The sequence below is a fragment of the Sus scrofa genome, chromosome 4, assembly GCF_000003025.6.
Source record: "Sus scrofa isolate TJ Tabasco breed Duroc chromosome 4, Sscrofa11.1, whole genome shotgun sequence".
In the NCBI taxonomy this organism is placed as follows: Eukaryota; Metazoa; Chordata; class Mammalia; order Artiodactyla; family Suidae; genus Sus; species Sus scrofa.
In genome coordinates, this window is record NC_010446.5 from 127,574,577 (window position 1) to 127,598,783 (window position 24,207).

The 24,207-nt window shown below is 42.2% G+C and overlaps 1 protein-coding gene across 7 annotated transcripts in view; it reads right to left on the minus strand.

Moving 5' to 3' along the window:
- Nucleotides 4,521-24,207, minus strand: part of PKN2 (protein kinase N2) — a 130,886-nt gene continuing 111,199 nt past the window's right edge. For 5 of the 7 annotated variants that reach the window (XM_021090332.1, XM_021090335.1, XM_013997432.2 and 2 more), the window contains 7 exons: nucleotides 22,243-22,419; nucleotides 16,677-16,739; nucleotides 15,197-15,273; nucleotides 11,925-12,067; nucleotides 9,453-9,560; nucleotides 8,639-8,719; nucleotides 4,521-8,552 (listed from right to left, as the gene is read on the minus strand). In XM_021090332.1, coding sequence (XP_020945991.1) covers nucleotides 8,349-8,552; nucleotides 8,639-8,719; nucleotides 9,453-9,560; nucleotides 11,925-12,067; nucleotides 15,197-15,273; nucleotides 16,677-16,739; nucleotides 22,243-22,419 — 853 coding nt within the window. In that variant the 3' untranslated portion in view covers nucleotides 4,521-8,348. The remainder of the gene's footprint in view (nucleotides 8,553-8,638; nucleotides 8,720-9,452; nucleotides 9,561-11,924; nucleotides 12,068-15,196; nucleotides 15,274-16,676; nucleotides 16,740-22,242; nucleotides 22,420-24,207) is intronic. The other 2 variants (XM_021090337.1, XM_021090333.1) reach the window with 1 other exon arrangement.

Sequence of the window (24,207 nt, forward strand, 5' to 3'; positions counted from 1 at the left end):
ATATATAGAACTGGCACAAGCTACAAAAGCAAAAACAAGTGGGACTACATCAAACAAAAAAGCTTCTGCACAGCAAGAGACAATAAACAAAAATGGAAAGGTAACCTACAAGTGGGAGAAAAGGCTTGCAAACCACGTGTCAGATAAAGGGTTAACAGCCAAAATACGCAAAGAACTCACATAACTCAATACCAGAAAAACCAGATCATCTCATTGAAAAGTGGGCAGAGAAACTAAGCAGCCATTTTCCTAAGGAAGCCGGCACGTCTTCCCGAATGGCCTTGATTTTGCAGCTTCTGGTTGGGTTCAGACTGGACGTCTTCACTGTGCGTGCGAAGTATCTGTTCAGATCTTTCGGCCTCTTCCCCTCTTTGCCTTATTGAGTTCCGGGATTTTGAATATTTTTAATAGTCTTTCCCTGTTACCTGCGATGGAAAAAATCTGCCAGTTTATGACTTGCCTTTTTACTTTATGATGTCTTTCGATAAACCAAAATTTTGAATTTTGTTACTATTTATTACAGGTGAATCTCTTACATTTACATGCTTTCTTCTCCTACATGTAATACTTTCAAAAGCCCTACTTTTGACACCTTTTTAATACCTTTTTTTAATGTATGGTGTGACAAAGAAATTCAATGTCTTTTCACTTTCCATACGGAGAAACAGTTTTCCTGGTTCTACCTACGGAGCATTTTCTATTATATTATTGCAAGAAGCAGACGTCATTGCTGAAAAGAAGGAACGAGAGACATTCTAATTCTACTCCCCAGTGTTAAGGGGACGGCCTCCTGCATGGGATGCTGTTGACGTTAGTCCCTGGTGTGTTTTGTGCTACTTCAGATACAGCTTATCCCCATCACCTCCACCCCTTCTAAAGCAAGACTGGGACCAGCTGCTTCTGAATGTATTCCTTTCTCTCCCTTTACTCTGTTCCTACGGCAAATGAAAATTACAGATTTTCGGTGAAGCCATCCTGGCATTACCAGGAGAAGGCAAATTTGCTAATGGAGGTGTCTTTTTCATACACGTATGTACACATCACTGCATCTGATTTGGTCATTTTTTTCTAGTGTTTTAACATCAATGTTCATGGCTGAAATTTGCTAGAAACACTCTAGCAAATTTTGTTGCAAAGAGTATACAATGACTTCACAGAATGACTTAGAATATATAACTTTTCCCCATTATCTCAAAAACTGTGTGAAGTAATTTCTTCCTTGAAAGGTTGGAAGAATTTACTTGTAAAACCAGCTAGACCAATTGTTTTCTCTGTGGAAAGACTTTTAACTTTTCTCTTTTTATTAAATAGTTATAAAATTATTCGGTCTTTAATTTTTTTCTGGCTTAGTATTTTTACACTTTTCAAAGATAATCAATATTTTAAGTATCCAAATTTATTTAATATGGGTAGTATTTTCTTTCAATTAAAAAAATCTTTGCTATATTTGCATTTTCACCTAAATAGGCAGTATTTATGCTTTCCCTTATCTTCCATCTTTTTATTTTTTGTCTTTTTTTGCCTCTTCTAGGGCCGTTCCCACGGCAAATAGAGGTTCCCAGGCTAGGGGTCTAATCGGAGCTGTAGCCGCTGGCCTACACCAGAGCCACAGCAACGTGGGATCTGAGCCATGTCTGCGACCTACAGCACAGCTCACGGCAATGCCGGATCCCTAACCCACCGAGCAAGGCCGGGGATCGAACTTGCAACCTTATGGTTCCTAGTCGGATTTGTTAACCACTGCGCCACGGCCACAGTGGGAACTTCTTTCAGTCTTTTTAGACCAGTATCTACTTTGCTAGCATTTTAAAGGAACAAGATTTTGGCTTTTGTTTCAATTATATTGAATATTTTTACTATTTATTGTCTGCTCCCTCCCCCAACTTCTTAAACTGAATAATTTGATCAATTTTTAACCTTCCTTTTTCTAATAAGCATTTACTTTATAAAGTTTCCTGGAAGAATCACTTTTGCTTCACCTCAAGTTTTGGGATATACTGTTTTTACTATTACTCAATTGTAAGGTTTTTTTTTTTTTTACCTGCCATTTTTTTTTGTTAAAGTATGGTTGATTTACAGTGCTGTCATTTTCTGCTGAAAAGCGCAGTGACCCAGTCGCACACATACTCACGTTCTTTTTCTCATACTATCTCCCATCATGTTCCATCCCAAGAGATTGTATACAGTTGCCTGTGCTGTACAGCAGAACCTCATTGCTTATCGCTTCTAAATAAGAGTTTGCAGCTACTAACCCCCAACTCCCCATCCTTCCCACTCCCTCCCCCATCCCCTTGGCAACCGCAGGTCTGTTCTCTATGTCTGGGAGTCTGTTTCGATTTTGTCGATAGGTTCATTTGTGCCATATATTAGATTCCACATCTAAGGTATTTCTTTCTCCTTCTGACTTACTTCACTTAGTATGAGAATCTCTAGTTCCATCCATGTTGCTGCAAATAGCATTATTTTGATTTTTATGTCTGACAGTTATTACAGTGTATCTAAGTATTTATCACTATTCTTTTTTTTTTCTTTTTTTTTTTAGGGCCACACCCGTGGCATATGGAGCTTCCCTGGCTAGGGGTCCAATCAGAGCTACAGCTGCCTGCCTACACCACTGCCACAGCGATGCCAGATCCTTAACCCACTGAGTGAGGCCAGGGATCGAACCTGCAACCTAATGGTTCCTAGTCAGATTCATTTCCGCTGCACTATGCTGGGAACTCCTATTTCTTCATTTTCATTAAAGGTACATTTTTCTCAAATATTAATAATCTTTTTGTCCTAACCAGATAGAAAACATAATTAGTTAACTCTGTAATTTTCTGCAATTTGTTTTGCGGCTCAATTTTCATACATGCTCCATAGGTACTTGAAAAGAACACGGATTCAAGCCGCTGGAGGCAGAGACCTAGGTATGGTCACTCGACAAGCCGACTGCTTTGCTCAAATCCTCTTTGCTGATTAAAAAGTCCGTTGTCCACTAACGTGATTTGAAATCCTCTACACCCCAATGAAATCTGCCAGCTCCTGATGTACAGCTGCCATAGCTTTAGTTTGACTGGGTTATGGGTTTTTTTTTGTCTTTTTAGGGTCGCACCCGCTGCTTATAGAGGTTCCCAGGATAGGGGTCGAATTGAAGCTACGGCTGCTGGCCTACACCACAACACAGGATCCGAGCTGCATCTGAGACCTACACCACAGCTCACGGCAATGCTGGATCCTTAACCCACTGATCCAGGCGGGGGACTGAACCCGTGTCCTCATGGGTACTGGTTGCGTTCATTTACCACTGAGCCATGGCGGGAACTCCTTTTTTGCATTATACATATTTCCTCTTTTTAACCTTCAACTTTCCTAAGTATGTATGTGTGTATATTTATTTTTTCTTTTTTTAGGCTGCACCTGTGGCATATGGAAGCTCCTGGGCTAGAGGGTGAAACAGAGCTGTAGCTGCAGGCCAACGCCAACATCCCGGCAACACCAGATCTGAGCCAGATCTGTGACCTACACCACAGCTTGTGGCAATGCCGTAACCTTAATCCACTGAGCAAGGCCGGGGATCAGACCTGCATCCTCACGGACGCTACATCCGGTGCTTTTTTTCTTCTTATGAGACGCTTTTTTTTTTAATTTTTTTTTTTTTTTGCTTTTTAGGGCCACACCCGTGGCATGTGGAGGTTTCCCAGGCTAGGGGCCTAATCAGAGCTGTAGCTGCCAGCCTACACCACAGCCACAGGAACTCGGGATCCAAGCCCCATCTGTGACCTACACCACAGCTCACGGCAACACCGGATCTCCAACCCACTGAGCGAGGCCAGGGATTGAACCCGCAGTCGGATTCATTAACCACTGCACTATGACGGGAACTCCAAAACCCCTTTTTTCTTGAGGCATTTCCTTTTGAGTAGGACGTTTAATCATACACCCTCCTTTAAAAAACGTTTCTAATTGCTTTCATTCTTAAAAAGAAAGTAATTTTACTCTACGTAACTCCAGGTTAAGTATTTTCCAACGCTCCGAAAACCACATTCCACGGTTCCTGCTGCTGCTACTGCAAAGTTAGCTGCTATTCTTTATAGACATTGGTCTTTTCTCCCTGGATAGTTTCAGATGGTCTGTCCTTGGCAGTTTCACTACACGACTCCACGCTGGTACTGACATCTGTCCTCTCTGGGGAATACTGTACTTGTGTTTTACCTCGGGGAGTGTTTGCAGCCTCTCTCTCTAAATCCTGCCTCTCTTTCATTCCTTCTGAGTCTCCCTTCCTTCCACCTTCCGGCCCTTTCGTATTTTCCATGTCCTTATTCATTCAGGATTATCTCTCACAAATATCTCTGAGTTCTCTAGCCCTCTTTTCACCTGCCTAATCTGCCGTTAACGCTTCCACGGAGGCTCATATTTGATCAATTATATATTTTTATTTTTGGATTTTTAAAAATGTTTATTTCTTTCAAATTTCACTTTACATATCTGTCCTGGTAAATTTTAGGTGTATAAACATTTTATATGTACTTTGAATCTGAGGGTTCTAATACTTGCAGTCTTTTGGAGGGGATGGCTCTATCTACTATTTTCGCTGGCTTTCCTTCAGGGTAGCGTGCCGTCTTTCGTGTCTTTGGTCTTCTGTGACAGTGTGCAACCTGGTCCTCATCCGCGGAAGTCCTCTATTTCCACCCTGAAGCAGCTCTCATTCGCCAAGTATCTGATTTTACTGGTAGAAGGTGATGTGCAAAACAGCCCTTGAGCTCCCCTAGAGGGCTGCAGCACAGAACCCAAGTTCTACCACCATTCAGGTTCGTCATTCTTGGGTTACTGCTGTAGAAACCCATCCTCGGCAGCACCCCCAACGTGGGCTCTCTGCCCTTGCGCCTCTTACCCTCTCCGTCCTCCTCCTTCTTGGTGGAGTCGGCTTCTGTCCCAGGCTCTGAGTCTTCTCCCTCCGGTGCTTGGGTACCTCCTAACTCAGGTGCCGGAGCCCCAGTGCTACAGAGAGAGCATGGATCTTCTGAATATTTCTGAAATAGTCCTCCGTGCTCAAGTTGCGCCGCTAGCTTGGGGTGAGGGCTGCGGTCGTGCACTCTTACCTTGAAGACCAGCAAAGCCCCCCATGAGGGGTTGTGCGGCGTGTCTGAGAGCGTCCACTGAGTCATGATACTAGAGGTAGAAATTATGCAAGATTTCTGACTCTTAAAATTAAACACTTACCTCTACTTACATACGTATATATTTATGTTTATAAACACATCTAATTATGTACATATATGCACACACAGCTGATGTCTCAGAGAAGTAAGAGATCTCAAAAGACAGCGTGAAGGTAAACACGAACTCTGTATCAGGGCGCAACCCATGGCCTGGCACGTGCTCCTTTGGGTTTCTCATGCTCACCCTCAGTTGCTTTGAGATTAGCAGCACCTATAGAAATTTTGTTAGATTTGAATCCATAATGCACCTTTCACTTAGTCAACATGCAATGGTGATTTCCATTTATGGCCTGAATTTGCGCTACAGAGAGGGCATGGATCTTCTGAATATTTCTAAAATATTCTGTTTGCAATTTTCGAAAAAGACAACCATAAAATAAATGGCCAGTATTCGGTTTTCATTTCAGTTTTCTAAAAGATCAGGTCCTAAAATTAAGTAAGTTAATCTCAAACAAGAGAAGAGTGTTTGCTTGCACTTTAGCATTCATGCATACCAGTCTCCACTTATAAAGACTTGGGGGATTTTTTTCTGCCTTTCTATCCCCAGGGTCTAGCACACAGGCATCCCATAAACAGCCACGGGATGAAAGATGCCACCAGTCCCACCGGAGCAGATGCAACATCTCCTATCATTACCAGGGAAGTAGACAACTTGGTCCTTCCCAGGACAAAAAGTACCTGCAAGAAGGCTAACTAAGCAGCAGTCTTTGAGATCCTGAATACAGTAAAGCTAATTCATACATATTTTGACCAAGAGGAAGTTTCCAAAAGAAATAATACTTAAAAACAAAGTTACAAATTACAATCTATTTCAACTTTAATTTGTGCATTTGTGGTGACTTACGACTGCAAAACACTTTTTCTTAAAATGACATGAAGGCACATTTCTTCTGAATGCATAGTGTACCATTCTAAAATATCCTGATTTCCTTGCAAAGTGCTTGAGCAGTCACTTACACATACAGTAATAACAAAATATATTTACACTCCATAGAGTTTAAAAATTTAAAATCTAAAATATATATATTTAAGACTACAGAAAAAATTAGTGCTTTCTTCAGCTTAATTGTGTGAATATACCCTGCCCTCTAATTTTTTTTAGTGATTGACTTCAATTAAAAATAATCTGTACACTGTGTGGTTACAAAGCGTTAGGTCGGGTTTTAAAGCTAAAAGCCGGTTTGAGGCCTTTGCTTTCTCTGCACATTTGAGAACCAGAAAAGGTGAGCAGACTGTACCTCAAAAGCATTTAGTGTTGTTTTTTTTTTTTAATTGTATTAACACTGTTTAAATTAAAACCAGACAATTAAACTAAGATCCTCTACTGTCCTTTGCCAAGGAAGTTCAATGGCATTTTAAAATAATTTTAAATAACATATTGCTCCCTCCTATAAGATTTCCACCCAAAGGATCATGGGCAATAATCAATTCATAAAGAAATAGGAATTATCTCTGAACAATCTTAATTGTTCTCAGAGGACAAGAGAAACATGCCGACACACTCTGGCATGGCTGAAATATTCATAAATGTTTTCAGCTCAACTCTCTATAAATCCATGCGCTTTCATTTTTCTCACGGGATTTAATCTTGAACAGCCCTCACGACAAGAGCTCACCGTGACGAAACGCTTAACTCAGTACTCGGTCAGTCAACACGTGCTCTTCCTGAGGTATGACGACTCTACCACATGAAGCACAGAATCAAAGATTAGCTATTGCGGAGCTAACGAAAACCAATAAAGTCGTAAGAGGAGGAGGGAAAATAATTAAAACAAAAAACCCAAAAAAAACTCCAGGTAAGTAGAAAAGTCATGGCTTGCAAAAACACTTTCCTATAAGAGCATTAAAAAAAGCCACAAGTGGATCCTCCGAAGTGTTGCAAAAGGTATTTGATCAAATTATTTTTGACTTTTGAGGTACAGCTTTAGTGTTATAATAATTTTATAAAATATAGACTGTTTTATCAAAAATATTTATACATTCTGTTATAATATATTGCTTTTGCCCTCAGTAACTGCCAATATGAACCTCTGGATCCAGTGGCCTCCAATGTACACATGCACTAAACGTACACGCTGGAGTCGGAGGTGCCTGCCTGGCCACTGCACGAAAGGGATGAAGAGGTGGGCTTCAACGGTAAACCTCCGACGGGACTCCATGACAACTCGCACATACGCATGTTCACAGCATGTACACAGTGACGACCCCGCTGCTGCAACAGCGACACGCTTCCCTTCTACAGCAGACACGAGAACAAGGTGAACTAGGCGGATAAACGCACAATGAGTATCAAAAAAGTAGTAACCAGTTCACCGCTTTTGGAAGAAGAGGTGTGACATACTGAGTATCTAGACTTTGGGAATGCGCAGAGGCAACAGTACCTCGGTTCAGGCTGATCATAAGTCCTCATTTAAAAATTTTAAGTAAATGCAGATGTTAAGTTGTCCCTGTTTGTTTCCGCTACGGTTGATTTAATGAACAAAACTGTTTGGCAAGTAGCTCTTCTGGAAAGCTATGAGGCTGTGTTACATGGTTGATAAAGATAAGGCTATAAAATCTTTTCTCCTAATAAATATAGAAAATTTATAATTCAAGACATCAATTCATTTCGTTAAAGAAAGCCCCCAAATGTGCACACACTGCCACTACATTTTTTTTGATATGACAGTAATTTCTTAAAAAAAAAAAACAAGAGCATCTGCCTTATTCAAACGGAATCGTGCTATGTATGCGCAGTAACGGCACCCGAGCCCCTTCTCTCTTTTTGTAAGACGCGGCTGAGAGAGTTGGCTGATTCATTTTCCTGCCACTGAAGGCAGGCATACGGCGAAGCTGGGGGCTGCAGAAGAGTTTTCTTTTTCTAAAAATAAGACCACTGATCCCAAAGTGTTCATTTTTGATGGATGTTCATGGCCGATGTTCATTCAGCTGAAACTCCACGAAACTGTTTCCAGTGCTCAGATTTACGGTGAAAATACATTGAGAGGCCACGTTTCAAGAAAGTATTAGCAGAGTACTTTTAAACACATCGTCACGTGTTTTAAGCAAACTCAGAAGCTACTGGTGGCACAGAGAGCAAATGAAGGTTGTTATTTTAAGAGGTCTTCTTGTGAGCCAGTCTGCTTGTTTCACAGTGTGCAGAACTTAACACCAATCCGCAATGTAGTCAAAATCTCTGAACATCTCCTGCTCCTCTTCTGAAAGTATCCTTGGTTCTCGAGGTGGAGTAAGAATAGGCGCCTCCGAGGTAAATTCGTCATCGAAATTACTCACGTCTTCTCGCCCTCTCACGGTGGGAACGAAGGGCGGCTTGACCTTTTTGTCCATCAGAGCACTCCAATCAATTAACTGGGTTGCAAAACACAAAGGGCCCATTTTAGTCTCCTCTTCCTAATGGCGACAGTTTGATAAAAACATTTAACTCGCACACTTACTCGGAAAAACGGGTGCTTCTTTACATCCTCTGCATCCTTCTCACCAGCTCCCAGGCGCCGCTCAGGATTTCGTCTTAGTAACTAATACAATGGAAAGGAAGAAAGAGAAAATCAGAGACATCATCATAACTTGCAAAGCTTTAGACGATTCCCAGGGTATGTGTTTGTCTACACCAGGCAGCATCTATGCTCTAAAAAACAACTGCTACAACTCTACTGGGAATTGTTCTTCAATACGAAAAAACTCAGGACTTCCCGCGGAAATGAATCTGACTAGGATCCATGAGGACGCAGGCTCGATCCCTGGCCTCACTTAGTGGGTTAAGGATACAGCGGTGCCCTGCACTGTGGCGTAGGGGCAAACACGGCTTAGATCTGGTGCAGCTGTGGCTCTGGCGCAGGCCGGCAGCTGCAGCTCCGATTTGACCCCTAGCCTGGGAACCTCCATATGCCGTGGGTACGGCTCTAAAAGGACAAAAATAAAAAAATAAATACTAAGGAGTTCCCGTCACAGCACAGTGGTTAATGAATCCGACTGGGAACCATGAGGTTTCAGGTTCGATCCCTGGCCTTGCTCAATGGGTTAAGGATCTGGCGTGGCCGTGAGCTGTGGTGTAGGTGGCCGACTCGGCTCAGATCCCGCGTTGCTGTGGCTCTGGTGTAGGCCGGCGGCTACAGCTCCGATTAGACCCCTAGCCTGGGAACCTCCATATGCCGCGGGAGCGGCCCTCGAAAAAGGCAAAAATAAATACATAAATAAAATAAAATAAATAAATACATAAATCTCAGTAGTTGATAAATAATTATTTCTTACCCTTCTCATTATTGAAATGGCTTCTGTCGATAAGAACCTTGGATACCTCACTTCGTCATTTACAATACTGTCAAAAACCTCCTCTTCATCGTCACCAGGAAAGGGAGACTAGAAGACACGACTCTGCGTCAGTCAAAATGAGCTCAATACGCTAAAATCTTACCGTCTAGGCAACGTTCTGAAGTACAACCAAGAACCAGGTAGTGAGGAAAATAGGAGAAACAAAAGCAACCAAAACCCCCAGCCTCACCACAACCCCAACCAAATAAGGACCACAAGAGGCCACAACAGGTATCTATGCCCCCATGGTGTGGAGGAGACCACATGCTGTTGATGAACTCGTGTGGAAAGACAGAAGGAAACAGGGAGGGCGAGTAGGGTAACGCCCGCGACTCGACTGAGGAAGGCCAGAGCTGGCAGGAACACAGCGGATCCGGATGTACCCCCGCGCCCTTCACGGTCAACAGCGAATGACCGGTAGCAAGACACACTTAGAGACCAGGCACAGAGACCGCACGGGGGAGCAACGGCCAACACTTTCAACTTCAGGAACTAAACAGCACACGTTTCCAGGCATATTCGACGTGCTCTACACACAACAGGTCTTGGGGCAGTTGGTAAACAGAATGTTAAAATTGTTGTTCCCTGATAACAATGCCAGAGCCGTAAACAAGCAGTTAAATCACATTCAGCCTAACGGTTTGATGCGCACAGAGAAAAACTATGTTGAAGTGTGTCCATGAAAGGAATTTCAGAATGGCTTCGATTTGGCTGCTTGCTTCCTGTTAGTTATTAAAGAACAAGAACCAAGCAAAGCAGAAAGCACCATCAACAGAGAGAAGGATCTTTGACCTGAGGAACTGGTGAAAACGATTTCAGAACTCAGCTTCCTTTTAAAGCTGAACTGCTCATCTTATTCCTCATCCCTAAGAAAATCTTCAACTTTTCAGTTAGCAAAATCTTAGTTTTGCTTTTGATAAAACTTGGTCTTATTAAGTTTGTGGTATCAAAATCAAGTCTGTTCATTAATTTCTTCAATATACATATATAAGCTGAACACCTGCTACCTTATACTATAATAATTATCTTTCTGGGACTATTGCATCGGTAGGTGTTTCCACCGTGGCGCGACGGGGTTGGCAGCATCTCTGCAGCACCAGGACCACAGGCCTGATCCCTGGCCCAGCACAGTGGGTTAAAGGATCCGGTGTTGCTGGAGCTGTGGCACCGGCTGAAACTGTGGCTCGGATCTGATCCCTCCCTGGCCAGGGAACTCGATATGCTCCAGGGCGGCCAGAAAAGAAAACTTAAAAACAAAAGCAGAACAGAATTTCAATGGTAATATAAAGCACTTTGTCGTTATATTATATATCAGTCCAGACTGTATTTGAAAACTGTCTCTCTACAAGTCTAGGAATAGAGAAAAATACATCTACATATTTGTTAAGTTGTTGAAGTTCCTTTTTTCTGCAAATAGGTTACAAGCTGACAGGGCTAACGATGAATGGCTAGTGAATGAGTTTCAAGCACATATAAAAAGAATCCAATAGTCTGTTCAGATGCCGAGGATCTAACCAATATCTAAGGTCATTTTAAACTGCTCTGACCCCTTCACTTTCCTTTGGCACAGTGAAAGGGGACCTGAGATGTTATTTTATTCGTGGAGTTGATTCAGATCTTCAACTCATAAAAATTTAACCAAGACCCACTTTTATTACATTTAAAAAGTTAACACTAAAATTTCACCAATGTTGTAAAATTAGAGTAGCAATGAGTTTTAAGTTTAGTTCTTTTCCCAGCTACCCTTTTACAGAGATGCTAAAAAGACATCTAATTACAAAAAGCAATTGTGAAGAAATAGCCAGATTAATTGTTCTTTATCTCCTAGTAGTTAAGAGCTTAATCAATGAGCTCTACTGAAAAAAAAAAAAAAAACATGGAACAGAGTTCTCACTGTGGCTCAGTGGGTTAAGAACCTGACATGGCATCCATGAGGATGCAGGTTCAATCCCTGGCCTTGCTCAGTAGGTTAAGGATCCTTATATATCTGCTATATCGCTTTTGAAGGTAACATTTACTTTTGACCAATGTACAGCTGATTTTTCTTTACAGGTAGAGAGCACGGTCCTTTTATTGGCCTTCCTGCTTTCTATCGCCTATGAAACGACCAGTTAAACATGATGGCGTTTTAAAATCATAAAACATAACCACAGCAACACTGAAACCTAAGAAACTATTTTCAAAGCATTGGTAATAATTCCACAGATATATAAAAATCTAAAAAAGATTTAGTGAAGGTAATGTAGCATCAAAGACAATGAAAGTAATACAGATTACAGGCGACTGTTAGTATATGTAAAAATGTCTAAAACAGCATGTTGACTTGCACAGGGAACCCACGAGGTCATTTTATAAATGATATGCTTTGTTCTTTCCATCCCCTTTCCCCTTTCCCTAGTTTACACTGCTTACCTCGCCCACCAGCATTTCATATACGAGCACACCGAGACCCCACCAGTCCACCGCCCTCGTGTAGGACGTTTCCGTTAACACTTCCGGGGCGAGGAACTCCGGAGTGCCACAAAATGTACTTGTTCTATCTCCATATCCCATTCCTGGAAAGGGGAAAATTTAAAGACGTGTTAACAGAGAAAATAAATCCAGCATAAAAGTTAGAAGATATACTTAGGAAGCAAATTAAAGGTGCCCATTTGTGCAGGGTGACCACACTCAAGCCCCGCCAAAGCCTTAAAGGCAATGTTAAGGACTGTGCGGGGGCACCGCGCAACAGCCGTTCTATCGAACCACAGGGAAAAACAGAGAACTACAATCGCCACCCTTCATTTTACTACGTATTGTTTTCTTTCTTGCCATTACTTTTCGAGTGCTAAGAAGTTACAAAATAAAAAAAGAGAAATGATTCGGACCTTCAATTTCTGTTTTCAATGAAAACTTTTAAATGTGTTTATTTGCTTCACTATAAAATAACATTAAGGGAGTTTCCACGTGGCTCAGTGGGTTAAGGATCCAGTATTGTCACTGCTGTGGCGTGAGTTCAATACCTGGCCCGAGATGTCTATAGGCCATGGGTGCAGCCATAACTAACTAACTAACTAACTAACTAAAATAGCATTAAGTATAGTTTGAAAAAACACCAAAAGCAAACCCCTGGATAATCAAGAGTTGACCAAATGGGAGTTCCTGTTGTGGCTCAGCAGGTTAAGAACCCAACTAGTATCCAGGAGGATGTGGGTTCGATGCCTGGCCTCGCTCAGTGGGCTAAGGGTCCAGCGCTGCTGCGCCACAGGTCACAGATGTGGCTTGGTTCCTGTGTTGCTGTGGCTGTGGTGTAGGCTGGCAGCTGCAGCTCCAATGTGACCACTAGCCTGGGAACTTCACAAAGACCGGGGTTTAAATTCCAGCTTCTGCCACATGTTAGCTGTCAAAGCCTAGACTCCTCTGTACGCGGTGGTTAATTCTTACCTTCTTAAGACTGTTATCCATTAAAGGAGACCATTCACATGAGCATTTGGCAATGTGCTTGGCACACAGCAAATGCTCAAAAACTGTCAGCCAGGATTACAATGCACCATGTATATTTTTACGATAAGGAAGAAAAACACATTAAAAAGTCCAGTTACTCAGTGCATATTTTCTAAATACTTATTATGTCCTAGGCATCTGTGCAAAATGGTGAGAATACAAAAATGAGAGTAAGACATAGTTCTCGTCTTTAAGGAGCTTATAGGAAACTGGAGAAAAACAAAAGAATACAGAAAATTTTATAATGCTATGGTAAGATCAAGATACTATGGAAACCCGAAGAAAGGCTCCTAAAGCTGACTGACAGCTGGGACAGGAGGAGGGAGGCCGGGAGACTTGCTCTGGACTGGCGGCCAAGTTCAGCGAGGGATGAGCAGGTGTGAGTCAGCAAACGGAGCTAAGAGAAGGGACTGCGGCGGAGAGACAGAGACGGAAAGCAGGCCTCGAAGGTACTGGGCAGAGGGCCGCCAGGGACCTGGCGGAGAAGGCGGCAGGCAGACAAGGGAGGCAGGCTACCGCCTCGCAGCCAGGGACGGCTTCCAGCAGGGCTATGCCCTGGTCAGATCTGTGTTTACGTGGCCCCTCGTGCACGTTGTCAGTTACATGGCAAACTGCTTTCAAGGAGAAAGAGAACAGAGAGAGGCTATTAAGCAGTCTCGTCAGAAGATAATGGTTGGCAGCAGGAGAGTGGAAATGCAAAATTTAAGAAATATGAAGGAGGGAGATGCCAGCTAATGTGCTGATTGAATGGACGTGGAAAGCAGTGAGGAGGAGAGCCCAGGACAAGCCACACTTTCAAATCGGGAGACAGAGAGGGTTGTGGTGCCACCCACTACAGACCAGACTTCGGTCTGTGAAGCGTTTGAGGTACCTCTTGACTGTTCGGGTAAAACTGTCTGGTAGAGAGCTGATGACACATGTTGGGAGAGGAAATCACAGATTTGGCAATCATTAGCATTGGGGAGCACTGCTCTTCTCAGGTAGTTTTTAACTAGGAACTTGGAGCAATGGGCCAGACTCTGAGGAACAAAAGCCTTAAAACCAAGAGTGTCCAATACAGGGAAGTCCAATAAAAGAAAAAAACCTTTCATTGGATTCAGTAATTCGGAGGCCAGTGGATAACTGATGAACACAGATTTACAAAGTTCATTCATTCATTTACCCAACTACTTATTTATTTAGTTTTTTTGGCTGCGCTTGTAGCACATCCAAGTTCCCGGGTCAGAGATGGAACGTGTGTCACAGCAGCCACCCGAGTCACTGCAGTGACAACGTCGGATCCGTAACCCGATGCACCAAGAGAACGCCTTGTCCAGCAACATAATAGTTAAACATCCACTGGGAGTTGCTGCTGTGGCATAGTGGCTTAAGACTCTGACTGCAGCGGCTCGAGTTCAATCCCTGGCCCAGTGCAGTGGGTTAAAAGACAACTGGAGAGGAAACAAGAAGCTGCTCGAGGAGAGGGGGAGACAGACAGTGTGCGTGTCAGCACCAGCAGCACATGTTAATGCACTTGGTTACTGAACGGCAGGCGCTGTGCCACCTACTCATGTCTCATCCTCAGAACTCCTCCGCAAGGATCACATTCACTTCAGAGCAGAGGAAACAGACTCGACGAGGTCAAAAGTAACCTGAGGTTGAGAGTGAGACACACAGCCGGTAAAGGGCAGAGCCAAGATTCAAACCTAGGGCTGTGAGGCGCCTACACTCTGGTCCTTTACACTTTCTGATGCCACCTCGGAGTCCAGTCTCCTCAATGTACGTATTTATTTACACACACACACACACTTCAATACGTAAAAGACTCCTGAGGTATATGCATTTGTTTTTCCCATGTAAGACGTTAAAAGTTCGAAGAAGGAAGTAAGCACCTTTGGACCATGTAATTTAATTTGCTTTGCGCAATCCCAGTAAAGCAAAACATTTAGTGCTTAACTAATGCTTTCTTCGGGCGATGACAATTATTAATCATACAAAGAGAACCTTATTTTTATACTATCATTTCTAAAACCTAACTTCATATTCACAGAATAAATTCTTAATAATGCGATAATTAGGTTATATGAACAATCCAAAATGTCTCAATAAAGAACACATTAAAGTTAAAAATACATTTTGCTGTCCTTAGACAAACCTGAAAACTTCCAAAGTACAAAGGAATAATAATCTATTAGATAAAGCACTTTAAAATATCCAATTACCTTCTTTGCAAAGACCAAAATCAGCAATTTTCACAAAGCCCTCTGTATCTAGCAATAAGTTATCCAATTTCAAATCTCTGTTCAGGATACAAAAATGCAAAACAAAACAAAACAAAAATCAATAAAATCAGTAGATAAGGTAGTAAAAATACCATTTCAATAGGAGCTGTACACTTTACCAAAAGAATGTTTTCAAGTTAGGGTTTGAGATTTACCTACTATATTACAAATGTTCACTGTCTTCTTTTTGGCAAGTTTATTACTTTATATAATATAGTTTCTGAATATTTTTCTCCTGTTTTGTGCAAAAAGAATAATGTATTCAAAAAAGGAAGGTTTACTCTATTTTTTTATTTTTAAAAAATATATACATTTTAAAAATTTTTGCTTTTTAGGGCAGCACCTGTGGGATATGGAAGTTCCCAGGCTAGGGGGTCCAATCGGAGCTACAGCTGTCAGCCTACACCACAGCCACAGCCACAAGGGATCGGAACTGCATCTGAAAGTTACACCACAGCTCATGGCAATGCTGGATCGCCGACCCACTGAGAGAGGCCAGGGATTGAACCCACATCTCATGGATACTAGTCAGATTTGCTTCTGCTGTGCCACAAAGGGAACTCTTTAAATACATATTTTAAAGCATAGAAGGAGTTTAAGCATCTTTAACTGAAGTTTTATTAATTTGTTACTTGTGATCATTTAACCTGGACTAACTGCAAAGTTTGCCTCCACACTATCCGTAAGAAAGAACTGTCAAACTAACAGAGTAAATAAGGTAACAAGGAACAGGTTAAACGTTCTAAGAGAATAATTCAAAACGAAGAGAAAAAGCTATTGAGTCGTACTAAATGATTAACAATCGAGTGGAAAATACTTTATTCTTTTGAGTAAAACAGGGCCGTCAGGAAACCATTAGGGGCTGGAAACCCTGGTCCAAGTTTGAACAAACTGATGTTTACAGTCAGGCGATGCTATTCTGTGTCACCTACAGACTAGCTGCTGGGCTACGCACTGTTCCTAGTCTGTCTTTTGGTTAAGAGTTTGCACCAATACATAATCCAGCTACGTCACCAAGTACGCTGTTTAGCTGACAGTAAGACTCAGTGAAGGTGAGGTTGGATAATCTGGCTCCAGCTGCCTTTCGCCACAGCAGCTGTGAGGAGCCGCAGTGCAGTGCACAGAGGTGTTCTGCGGTAGACAGGCGAGCGTGAACTACTCGCTGAGACACAGCTGTTGGTAAACTGTGTTCTCACAGGCCTAATTCAAATCAGGCAATGGGCAGAGGACCAGGAACAAAGACAGGAATCATGTAATTACTGGGTCAAAATGTCTTTCAAAATTGGAGTTTAACTTTTTTAGCAGTCACTTAAATGAAAGAAAATTAAGAAGTTGGCTCAACGAAAATATACTTCTTAATTACCTTTAATTCTAATTCATATCAAAATAAGCAATTAGAAAGTATCAAAACTTTACTTACCTATAAACAATTTTGTGTTCGTGTAAATACTGCAACCCAAGAACCACGCATGCAGCATAAAATCTGTTTTAAGAATTAAATCAAAAGAAGTTTAATAAACTCCACTGCTCTTGAATCCCAGTATATAGTTTTAGCTTCAACGCAGAATTCTGCAGCTAATTCCACAAACATAATCACGCCTATTATGTGTCAGACATCTAAGTAAGATGTATGCTAAATATTAGGGGTGAAATTAAATAAGAAAAAATACAGTCTCTGAAATGGAAGCCATTAGCTTTGCCTGGTAATCCCTGAAGTCCTTCGAATAGACACCTGCTGGTTCTTGGAAGAAATTACAACATAGAGAATGGCGTGAAAGGCAGCACTTTTGTAGAGGAAATAGAGCATTTCCCTGAGAAGGAAAGGAATGGAGGTGGCAAAGCCGTAAGTGCTTGACAAGCAGTAACAGGTCTGCTGAAGCCCAAGTAAAGGATGGGAAAGGCGTGGCGGGGGGGGGGGGGGTGAGGCTGCAGAGACAGCCTGAGGTCAAGTCGTGAAGAACCCTGAAAAGTCACATGAGTGCAGGCACCTCGTTCAACTGCATGTATATGTTACCGTGCTTCACGGATAATTGCGGATCTTTTTGCAGTTGGAAGGTCTGTGACAGCTCTGAAAGGACAAGACTACTAGTGTTATTTCTCCAACAGCATTTGCTCACTTCAGGTCTTCGTACCATATTTTGGTAATTCAATATTTCAAATTTTCCGTCATTATTCTATTTGTTGTGGTGATCTCTGACCTCTGGCAGTACTACTGAGAAGGATTATGGCTTGCTGAAGGCTCAGGTAACAGCTAGCATTTGTTAGCAATAAAGTAATTTTTAATTAGGGTATGCACTCGTTTTTACATGACGCTATCCACCCTTAACAGACTGCGGTACAGTGTAAACCTAACTTTTATATCCACTGGGAGACCAGAAAATTCACGTGACTCATTTTATTATGACATTTGTCTTACTGCAGTGGTTTGGAACTGAATCTGTAATATCTCTGAGGTTTACCTGTACTGAAAATTCCTCTCTTAGCGATAGCAAATCAAACCACTTTCATCAGGGCAGAATGATCAGATTTCTGTTAGAGAGATTTTTTTCCTGAGGGCAGAGTGAAGGCTGGAGTAGAAGCAGGCAGATGCCCAGAGGGAAGAGGAACAGCAAAGGCTAAGAGGACAGCACCACTAACGAGAACAGGAGGTGGGTCAGGATGAGCTCGACAGAACGCGGGGTCTTATCGGCTGTGAAGGACGAGGAGCGGGAGCAGCTGAGGGTCACTCCCAAGGTTCCTTCCTTTTTAGAGTGATGGATAGACCAAGAAACACAAACTTCTGTGGGGAAGATGAGTTTGGCTTTAGACATGCTGGCGTCAAACTGCCTCTTGGGGCAGGTGAAGAGGTCTAGAAATCGGACAAGCAGGTTTAGACCTCAGGAAACCCGCAGCCCAGCTGGAATATTAACTCTTGAGGGGCAGGACCATGGTTGTCTCTTTCAGAGTTTAGCCTAAATACTTAGCAAAATGCCTGATACAGGACAGCATCACTGAATGAGGAGGTAGGTAATATACAAACGAATGAATTTCAAAATGCAGATCTGCCTTCAGTGTAGAATAGCTTCTAAGGAGACACTTAGGAGAATCAGTTTTTAATCTTCCAAGTAATATATGGGTAATACCCCAGCCCCCAAAGCAAAGTATTTCATTCATCTATCTCCATCTTACTCCAACACTACCACCACCAGAGATAAGTACTCTTGTCAGTTTGGTGAATGCTCCCGAAATTCTTAGACTGTATTTATACGTATTTGTAGATAAAAAGGCTGTTTTGTGTTTACTTATTTTTACACAAATGGAACCATAATTCAGCAAATTTTAAAATGCAATTATATAAAAATATTTGAGTATACATTACATCTTATATAATTATTTATCAGAAGTTTAAACAATTTAGCCTAAGTCCATTAAAACAAACACGATTCTGAAGTTGCTTGTGGCAGTGTTTTTTTTTGTTTTGTTTTTTGTTTTTTGTTTTTTTTTGTCTTTTTGCTATTTCTTGGGCTGCTCCCGTGGCATATGGAGGTTCCCAGGCTAGGGGTCAAATCGGAGCTGTAGCCACCGGCCTACACCAGAGCCACAGCAACTCGGGATCCGAGCCGCGTCTGCAACCTACACCACAGCTCACGGCAACGCCGGACCCTTAACCCACTGAGCAAGGGCAGGGACCGAACCCGCAACCTCATGGTTCCTAGTCGGATTCGTTAACCACTGCGCCACAACGGGAACTCCTGTTTTTTTTTAAGCAAACTTATTTTAGTGGTAAAAAACTATTGTAATAATTATAAAAATATGTTAATTAATTTCGCTGTAGTTTCACTATTTGTAAACAGACTGCCCTCATGATACTTAATAAATAACAGGGTACACTGTTTAAAAATATATATACATTTCACTGAGTGCTTACAGTGTGTCAGGTACTGTGCTAAATATTTTAATTTTTCAGCTTATTTAACCTTCAAATCCAAATTTTAAGATAAATATTTTTACAGAAGCAGGAAACGAAGTTCTCAGAGTAACTGATTCATCTAAAGTCGCACAGCTAGAAAACAGCAAAGCAAGGAATCACACTAGTTCTGGTTCCATAGTCTCAAGCAGTAAGAATACAGCGTTTGCCTAGAGCAGGTCAGTCACCTCTCCAGGTGTCTCACTAGCCTACAGATTAGACAGTGGCCACATTCTTTCCCTTTAGTGAAGGAGACGGACACTACAAAGGTAAAAAATAAATGAGATGATTTCAGGAATTAACAAAAGTGCTCTGAAGAAGACAACACACGCAGCAGAACAGTGGCCTGATTCAGACCTTAGTGACACAGCGGCTTTGAGACCAACTCAGAACAGGACCTCCAAAGTGACCATCCGAAGGGAGATGGGAATGACCAGAGGCAGGTACTCAGACATGAAGCCGCAGAGGAGCGTTTTATCATCGCACTTTGCTGGGGTTGTTTCATTTGTGCTATATAATCTGTACTCTCAGCAAAAATAAAGTGTATTAAGGGAGAACAGGATTTTATCTCTATTTAAAAAAAAGGCATAACAAAATAAGACAAATTCCCATGAAAGTTATTTAGCACAAGGCTGGACATAGTCTAGATACCCTGGCAATTTTTTTTTTTTTTTTTTTGGTCTTTTTTGCCTTTTCTAGGGCCGCTCCTGTGGCATATGGAGGTTCCCAAGCTAGCGGTCTCATTGGAGCTATAGCCGTTGGCCTATGCCACAGCCACAGCAACGCTGGATCCTTAACCCACTGAGCGAGGCCAGGGATCGAACCTGAAACCTCATGGTTCCTAGCTGGGTTCGTTAACCACTGCGCCACGATGGGAACTCCTTAATTCTTAAGTATTAATATTTTTTTGGCCATGCCTGCAGCATGCAGAAGTTCCTGGGCCAGGGAGTGAACCCACACCACAGCAGTGACCACACTGGATCCTTAAACAGGGAACTCCTAAATATTAATTTGTAAATATGCAGGGAATAAATTATTAGTCGCCTTCTATTACTTGGTGGCTTCTGCCTCCTTTTCTGAGAGCTGTACTAGCCATCAGAACTAAGGCCTCATTTCTTCACATGAAACGTGAACGAACGCCACTACTACTGCTGCTGCTGTCTGATATATTGTTAATGGGCATGCTGAGAACCGAACAGAGGAATGCGTGTAAACCTGTTACTACACAAGTGTGTAACAGAATACAGACAAGTCATACGAAGGCATCCATGTAGGTGCTGATAGGGTGGGAGCACCCCCACGTGTGCCTTGTACACCATGGGTGCCCTGTAACAAAGGGAGAGAACAGATGAAAACAAATTTCTTCCCCACTTCCTGCGAGAGGGTGAAGGTCAGAGCTGGGCTCCAGGGCAGCTCCAGGCCTGTGAGCTTATTCATCTTCAAGGGTTTGTTAAGGAAGCATCTCCCAAGAAACCCTCACACCATGGAAATGCTGGCGGTGAGTCTGGGACGATGGTCTAAAGCCAGATGAATGCAAACGAAATGAAGGTCACCTTGAGAGGTGTTTACTAAGTTCTTTTCCACAAGAGCCTTAGTGGCAACACACACACTTCCTCCTGAAGGCTGAGACCGTGCCCACTGCAGGAAATCTAGGCTGCCTTTGGGGGCTGAAGGGGAGGTGTGGGTTTGAGAAGCAGTTGCTTCTTTCTGCTGATCTGACCTCGTGACGGTACTTGTGACAGTATGGAAATGTTTGGGACTCAGCCCAGGGCGTGGCACCGGGATATGTTTCCACGACATCACTGCCAGGCGGGAAGGTACAAGCATCATCTAAAAATGTGCATAATACTTGGTTCAGAACGACTACTTTCCAAGCCAGTGCCTCACTTAAATCAAAAATATCATCTTGAGAAGAACTACATCTAGGGGGAATCTCGACTCCCAATAAAAGAGGTCCACTGCAGCACACACTACATAAAAGGCAATGGAAAAAATCCAGCAAAGGCTTACTACAGGTTTACGATTTTTATGATCTGGGAAATGTTCCGGAGGTAGAATCCGGAGGTTGCATGTACGGGAAAAAAGATTCAAGAATGACTCCCATGTTTTGGCTTGAGCAACTGGTAGATGACACACCCACTGAAGAAGAAGTAACAGCTGGGAGTGCAGGCTGAGATGGGGAGAAACAGGAGCGATCAGAAGTTCGGTCTGAGATGCCAGATGAGGGATGCGCCTTGGCCATGTAAAGGGAAAAGCCACGCTGGTCACTGCACGTTACTGGAAGGTTAGGAAAGAGAAGAGGGCTGGCGAGATGAATCTGGTAAACGTCTGCATACCCAGCATAACCACTACGAGCCCTTCCTGGGTTCAAATCCTAGCCCGACACCTAAGAGCTAGAAAAACAGAATAACATCGGGGGAGAATATATACACAGGTGTGCTCACTCACAAGTACTTACTTTCACGCAGTCGAATAAGCAAAACCTTCGTATAATGTCAAATTGAACACCTAAGAAGGGCCGTGGGGAAAAGCCTGCATGCTGCGCTTTCACTGGAGGCCCTCTGAACGCGGGCTTTCCTCACATGCTGAGAGCACACGCGAGCAAACGCCTAAGACACATTTCTCAAAAACTATGCTTTAAAATCCAAATATAAATATTTCATACACATGCATGATATAAACTCCTCTATGCTTTCTTTTTTCACGTAGCAATGTACTGAGTATAGCTAATATTTAAAGCCATGGTCCTGGATGGCATTCTCTAGGGAGAAAACACACTGGAAAAAAAAGAAATTTCCCTAAATGGTATATCTAAATTATCAACTATGATTTAGGGTAATCCATGAAATCTCCAACATGACCAACAAAGAAAAACAGACACATTCATACATGGCAAAAAGCTAAGTAAGGAGTTCCAGTATTTCTCGCAGAGATCTATTTTCCATTTGAGGGTAAAAACAAATATATATTTCAGAGAGCTTTTTTCTTCCCAGAAAGAAACCAGTCATGAAAACCCTCAGAGAAGTGTCTGAACACTCACGCGGCTCTGGGTTCAGAAAAGACATCGGTGTGAATGTGCATCATCAGGTCCCCGCCGGCGGCGTACTCCATCACAAAGCAAACGTGCTCCGTCGTCTGGAAACAGGCAAAGAGGTTCACCAAAAAGGGGTGCCTCACACTATTCACAGTCTCAAAAATTCTTTTTTCACACATCAGGCTGAAAGAGAAAACATTTACAAATCGCTTTTTTTAAAAGTTCTAGTTGGAAATAACATTCTTTAAAAATGAATAAACTTGAGGAGTTCCTACGGCGGCTCAGCCGTTAAAGAATCCGACTAGTATCCATGGGGATTCGGGTTCCACCCTGGCCCCGCTCAGTGGGTTAGGGATCTGGCGTTGCTGTGCGCTGTGCTTCAGGTTGCAGACGCGGCTTGGATCTGATGTTGTGGCTGTGGTGTAGGCCGGCAGCTGCAGCTCCAATTCGACTCCTAACCTGGGAATCTCATATGCTGCGGGTGTGGCCCTAAAAAGGCAAAAGACAACAAACAAACAAAAACTCTAAAATAAGCAAAGTTCTCAACCATTATAACTTCAAAATCAAAATATGTCTTAGTTTTGATACAAAAATGCTTTGAAAAATTTGGACTACTTGATATATATCTCTTTAATAGAAATACATTCATGAAAACTCAAAAGGGTTAGCATGACAAAGTTCACACTGATGGCTAGTGGGAACAGTCAACCAAAAAAGCCTTAATTAGGGATCAACTGTGAAATTCTATCAGGAATTGGTCAGAGGATTTAACAACGTAAAGCATAATTTTAAAATACAAGGTTTGTGATCCAGGTGATTTCAAGGAAAGCGAATGTTTATAATAAGTATACACTGTGGTATCCAAATATTCTAACATGTAATACGAAGTACATGAGGGAAGCTGTACTCCATTTAGCACACCTGAAGGAAGCGCTAGGGAAGGGTACCGGTCATCTATAAAATCTCTACGTACCGCAGGTTTTCTCTGCAAGAACTCTTACAAGCTGCTTCAAAGAACAGTGGTCAAACTTTTCATGCTATGTTAATACAGCTGCATTCTGAGTGCATAATGAAAACACCTGTTCAGTTTTAAATACTGACAGTAAACACAGCTATTACGAAATGGGTAATTCAAACTCCATTTAATATGGTCATATTCCAGGTGAACTCTGACCCTTCGATTTCACACAGTCTGTTTATAATCTTATATATACACTCAGAAACAGAAAGTCCCACTATAATTATTACTATTATTATTATTATTATTTTTTGGTCTTTTTGCCTTTTCTAGGGCTGCTCCTGCGGCATATGGAGGTTCCCAGGCCAGGGGTCCAATCGGAGCTGTAGCCGCCAGCCTACACCACAGCCACAGCAATGCAGGATCCGAGCCATGTCTGCAACCTACACCACAGCTCACAGCAATGCGAGATCCTCAACCCACTGAGCAAGGCCAGGGATTGAACCCGCAACCTCATGGTTCCTAGTCAGATTCGTTAACCACTGAGCCATGACGGGAACACCCCCACTATAACTGTTTTTAAAGCATCAGGCTTATTTCTATATACATTTGCAAGGTTTCTAAATGTTACTACAAATTAAGTCACTATTAAACATAAATTCACACAGGATCAAAGAGAACGTTAATAGCTTTGACTTTATCACCATTAAATTTATTGGAAAATAATGTCCAATCAGGCAAGATCTATAAGATAGATTCTAAAACAGATTTACTATGCCAATCTAAATTTTGGCTAATGTAAAAATATTCAGATGAAGTAAGACAAGCTGACAAGAGATTTTGGACTTAAGCAGGTGGCAAACAGAGTCTCTTCATTGTCTAGAGTTTATATTTACGGGTGAATGAATAATTTCCTATGGGCGAAGTTAGGGTGAATCACTACCTCTCAACTGGCCGAGTCCCCGTTTAGACTGGAGTTGAGCATGTAATCGGTCTAAAGGATGGACCAAAGT